General features: G+C 46.4%; 1 protein-coding gene across 1 annotated transcript; it reads left to right on the top strand.

Moving 5' to 3' along the window:
* Positions 1 to 1274: 1274 nt before the first annotated feature.
* Positions 1275 to 1680, top strand: PtA15_2A154 (uncharacterized protein; the record flags this gene model as incomplete). The annotated part of the gene is made up of 2 exons (XM_053166146.1): positions 1275 to 1536; positions 1631 to 1680. The coding sequence occupies 2 exons, from the start codon at positions 1275 to 1277 to the stop codon at positions 1678 to 1680; spliced, it is 312 nt and encodes a 103-aa protein (XP_053017397.1).
* Between the last annotated feature and the right edge of the window lie 4320 nt (positions 1681 to 6000).

Raw genomic sequence — 6000 nt, 5'->3', positions numbered from 1 at the left:
CGCGCACCCCTTATATCTCATGTTATCATGACACACTATTGCCAAGGAATTTATGGCGCGGAGAGTATCCACAATGAAAAAATTTCTGAAATTTTGGGACTGTTTTGGTGTGTAACAAAAAAGCTATACAGTTAGCAGTAATCCAAGTATATTAAAGCCTCAGGTTTATAGAAAAAAAATTCAAGGGTTTCCCCTTACAAAATGCAAAATTACAAAAAGAAATCGAGGGCTTCCCCTTTTACAAATTCCAAGAAAAAATGTCAGGGCCTCAGACAAAATTCAAGGTTGCAGGCCAAAAATAAATTCTGCATGTAAAATCACACCGCAGCCGATAACCAACCACCTAGCGCAGCAAGCTGACGCACCGTGGGCCAACGCCCATCCCTGTCTAGCAGGGTCAAAAAGCGTTGGGAAGTCGACCCCCAGCCGTCAAGCACAAGGGGGGCCCACAAATAACCCCTGTCAGACTGCGCAAACGCAACAGCGGACGGGGTTGAGACGATCACCCGACTGGAAATACAGCCGGGCAGGTCGCCTGAGGAGGAGGTACCCCAAGTTCCCCCTGACTTTATACTTGACATCCCCCCCACCGGTTCCACACCGATTTGCACCCAGAGCCCACAAAACACTCACACATTGCCTCGATCAAGCCCTTCTTGACTCCCCTCATCACCACGTTGCTATAACCCCACCGTCCCCCAAGGCCAACAATGAACGCCTCAAAGTTGAATCAACCGCCCAGCCACGCCACGCAATGACGAATATTGTGAGCCCTTTTCCCATACCCTTCTCTATACGCTCAGCCCTCTCCATCGGTGACCATTAACCCTCCGACTCGCACTCGCCACCTGCCCATTTTTGCTGGATCCACTAGACCCCTTGACCCGTAACCACCAGCCCCGGCCATCGCCATCACAGCACTCAAAAAACTGGGTAACACGTTTCCACTGATACTGAACCCAGTTGAAAGAGTCATAACGACCGGCCCGGACCCTTGACTACTTCTGCACAGCCCATACCAACTATAGCCCGTGGTTAGCCTGGTTGATCAGGCCTTGCATTCAAGATTAAGGACCAGTTCGCCGGCAACGAGGTACCACACACTAATATCGTCGAAACCATCAATCACAAGAGATTCCTTGACCATTTGGGTAAGCTTGATGGCAACTCTTCCCATAGCACAACGTTGCCCCCAGTCTATACGGTTTCAATTGTATTGGAACTTATCCATAATTTGCCGGTTAGATAGCGCTCTTAAGCCACGACAGACTAGCATGACCATGAAGGGGACTCAATCTGAACAAGATTCTCGCGCCGTGATTATCGAGGATTATCGCTTACCTTACAACTTTGGGTCGAGTGGGAAGGAGTGCGGAGCTTGCGGCCACCTCCACTGGGGGAGTTTGGCCACTTCAGCCCAATCAGTTGTCGAGACGAAGAGGTCGCCTGGTCATCAGACATCGGCGGGAGTCGAACCTACTCATCCTACGGATTCTTCGAAAGGTGTTGAGCGTCGCGTTGTGATGGTTGAGAGTGGTACGTTTGCAGGAGTTTTCACGTCTCCTGTGGCTTGACTTAATTGGTAATTGTAAAACGGAGTTCAACTGAAACATCCTCATAAAAACGGTAGCTCAGGACGTTCGGCACGTGGTTTCAACGGGCAGTCGTGCCTCCACGTAAAGACACACCGCGCTAATCGGAGGCCCACCCTTTTACAAACCGGAACAAGCCAGTTGGCGTTGACACTTCAAGGGTGACGGTGTGGACATTTGTTCATATACTGGGAGCCCATTTGTGTGGTTTTGGTCTATATTTCATTCTCATTTGAGACCATAGCTTCCAAATATTATACAGTTGTTAATCGAGGCTTGCGGTGCTGCTTGGTGGAGGGTTGCGGCGGGATGCAAGCCTGGCGAGTTTTGCTTGCGTTTCTTTTGAGGGCAACGGGGCGGCAAATGTTCCCGGGTAGGGACGCGTGTGGGTGTTGGGCTGTGTGGTAGGGGGGGATCTGGTGCCTCCGCCACGAGGTGTGGGTTCAGGGGTGCGCAAAAGCCTTAGTTCAGGGTTGGCTAAGGCGCGCGGGGGAGGTGGGGTGGGTGGGGATACCCTGCAGCGGCGGAGCCGCTTGGCCTCTAGTTTTCCTACTAAGCCTGCCGCGCACCCCTTACATCTCTGTGAAAAATTCTGAAAATTATCAGATCATGAATTTGCACATCCAAATATATTAAAGCCAGCAAATCATAGAATGAAACTTCAAGGGTTCTGCCTATAAATTAACAAAATCACCAAAAAAAATTCAAGGGTTCCCCCTTTGAAAAAAAAGCAAAAAAAAAAAAGGGGGACCTTGCAATAGACTACAAAAAACTCAAACAACACTTGTATTTTCACAGAAAAGTCTCCACGGCGCCTGCCACCCAACACCAGCAATCTGGTGTATCGTGGACCAATGCCCATCCTTGTCTAGCAAGGTCAAAAAGCAGTGGGAAGATGACCCCCAGCGGTTAAGCACAGGGGGGTCACCAAATAGTCCCCCGCCGGACTGCGCAAGTGCTACAGCAGGCGGGGGTGAAACAATCCCCCGGGCTGGAAGCCAAGCCCGCAAGATCGCCTGAGGGAAACACATCCATGCAGGCAGTCCTTATATAGGCGGTCTTGAGTGAATTTGCCTTGCAAGCCATACGCACAACCAGACCAAATCCGATTACAACCCGTACCTACCGCGGCCCCTCATACAGCAACCACCCTCATCTGGATCCAGTCTTGCCATAAGCCACACCACTTGCCCAGCAACCCACCACAAGCGTAACATCTTGACCCCAACCAACACGCCCTTGGTTGCCCTCGGCGAGCGTATCATAGAAACACTCATTGGCACCCACGACACCCTCTCCCATAACCCAGCTTTATGGCTTGTTGTCTTGTGTTGTCTACGCCACGCACGGAAAAGCCCCACCGCATGCTGCAGGAAACACTCCGGGCCAGCAAAAACACTTTACACAGCCAACCTACTTGTTTCAAGGCGCCCAATGTGCTGATCTGCTGTGGAGATGTTCAATTGTTTAGGAATCATTCAGAGTTGCAAGCCTTTGCGGCTCACATCAAGTACCACCAAGTGGGAACATTTTGGCAATATTATAGTGGAGAGAAGGTGTGTTTTGCTTCATTGAGACCATCTGTTATCCTCGAGCTTTGGGAGAATACTTTCTGATTGAGTTTAGCTTCCTTTTCCCTCGCGAAAGTTGCCTCACCAAAGTTAGCCCCAATCTTGACAACATTTGTTGGTGGAAACCACGAAGCCTCAGGTTATTTATGGGAGCTGTAAGCTCATATTTCACTCACTCTCACTCCCATCTCTGCTTTGGCCAGTTCAATTTCTTAATCCAATGTGATACCCTTACTTTTTGCCTCCAAGCTATCGCGATTATGATAAAATCAGGCTAAAAGAAATTGATTTCAGTTTAAAATAAAAGATAGAAAACAATGATGAAAAAGAAACAATTTTTACCTAAAAGAAACAGGAACAATATGGAAATGAGAACACAAAAGAACCTGAACTACCACACACACTAGGACTTTATGGCTGAGACAACAATAAAATAGAAGGTTAGATAAACATGGTCAACAGGATAGATAACGGATAATCAATAAAAAAACTTTAGATTGAGCCGCCTAGACTGATGACCTTGACGAGCAACCGCGCACTATGATTGATAATTGATGTTGACCGCTGGTTGGAAAGAGATGTCGAGATAAGGAAAAAGGGGAATTGATTGCGGTCAACAGAGTCAAGGAGTAGCGGTCATCTGTTCTCGATTTGGAGTCTCAGCACTCGTTGATGTTGAAAGATTTCAGAGAACTAAGAAATGTATTCCAGTTAGACTTGTCATTACTCTAGGTACAATTAATGATGAGAGCAATGATAAATTTAGGTTTTACCTAAGAGCAGACACTAGACCGTGTTCTACTAATGAGATAAGAGTGAGAATAGAAAAATGGAACCTCAACGGTTCAAAGGCTGATTTGATCTTTTCTGCTTTAGCAGACACGGTATCAGTCCTCTTATCTTCTTCTTTTTCTATAGAACTCTTTTGTTCCTTACATTAATCCAGCCAGAGACCAGGCAGGTTCCAAAGCTTAATTTGTTTCCGCGAAATGACTGCGAAGAGTGGTGACGTTATCTGTAGATACATGTCATCCCCTTCTTAGTCTTTTGTTTCCTTCCACTGCTTCTAACACAAACACTTACCGAGTTTTTCTCCGGCTCTTTGAGCGGAATCGGCGTGTTTGGTTCCTCTGTCTTTGGCTTTGCCTGAAGAACATTGGATAGTGCATTAGCAACTATCTACCCATCTGTCTTTGATTTATATCGAACTACATACCTTTGGTAGCAGTTGTGATCGTCTCAAACAGTGGTCGCACTTTGGGGTTTCCCTTGAGCTGAATCTTGTTGCTCACGGTGATCGTACCTGCATGCATCAAAAGATGTTTTCAGTTTACAATCCCGCGGCACCAGTTTGGACTGCGGATGTGGTTTGCTTTTGCTTACCATTCTCCGCAGCTGTTTCGGATCCCGGCATCTTTCTCATTTTATGAGATTGATGCCTTTCACCTAGACGTGAATTCTCACAGACGTCATTGAATCGTGTCCGAGGTAACTTGCCGTACCGCAGCGCAGAGCGCGCAGTGTATTCCAACAGATTGGTGGGTCGCGCCCAACATCCATTTCTTAGGTTCTGGGGGCTCTTTGATTCTTTTTTAAGAATTGCCGGATGGATTGATTGACTCGATTCAAACCAGTGGTGCGAGTGGGATTTACAAAGGCGTGATTGCACTGCTGGTTAGAAAACTTTGATTGATGATTCAATTTCTTCATGCGCTTACAAATGAACTCGATCTGGTCTAGGCCACTATGAACATCTGCCCTATTTCAAGGGAACGATTCACTCCATCTATCATGTACGCAAATATGATATCTTCCAAGTTAGCCAACTGCCGATTGCAATTTCAAGTGACGTCTTTCTATCCCATGATTGGCCCGTCGGTATTGAGCAGTATGGGAACATAGCTCAACTTCTCTGGGCAGAACCTTTTTTTAAGGATGAGGTGTGCTTGCTTTTAATCGCCTCATAAGCTTTTGTCTGATGCAAGCGAGGATCCTGATTTGATTCAACAGGCGACAAAGGTTGCTTCGAAAACGCTTGGCTGAACCAAGGATTATTCAAAACTCGGATGACAGCACAGCCAAGCTGTTTTTTGATCCGCACTGGCTTGCTATTACACGGGCGTTCCATCCCTTTCTACCACTAAAGCAGTACGGAAACCCTCAACTGCCCACTGATCCCATCGCAATACAAAAACTGATCAGTTGGGAATTGGAGCGGGTGAAACACAACATAGAACCAGGAGCCCTTGAGGTAAATAATATACAGCAGTTTACAAAAACTGCATCTGGGATTTTTGATCCGGGTGGTGAACAAACTGGTTGACGTATGTTGAATCATCACTAAAATTTGATTTTTTAGCTTCTCTTGTCTGGCCGCCGGCCAACATACAAGTTTAAAGAATTGGTGTGTAACAGATAGGCGCAGTTGACACTGTAGGGCTATCTTACCACCGCCAGAATAGGCGCAAAACCATTAAATGAAAAAATGACTTCTACAAGAGCTTTGTTCTTAGATTGAGTTTTGGCTGAGAAATTTGGTGAAGTTTTACAATTGACATTAATGGCTAACCGCCAGTATGATTAAAAAAAGTAATGGTGGTGCTTGTGTTGTGATCTAATTGTGATGGAGATGAGCGTGGGCTGTGCTCAACATTTGTACAACTTTGAGTTGGAAGAAGCAAGTGGTGTTAAGGAAAGGCTTGACATAATTCTTAATGACTGCAAGCCATATAACTTTTACATAAATCCCCAAACAAGATGGGGAAAACTTCTATATTAATTGTGGAGATTCCAGAGGTGATTCTGGGTTTTCCAGTGGTTTTGCCAATTGTATACCG

Source organism: Puccinia triticina, chromosome 2A, assembly GCF_026914185.1.
Source record: "Puccinia triticina chromosome 2A, complete sequence".
NCBI lineage: Eukaryota > Fungi > Basidiomycota > Pucciniomycetes > Pucciniales > Pucciniaceae > Puccinia > Puccinia triticina.
This window is presented reverse-complemented; position numbering and strand designations above follow the sequence as displayed.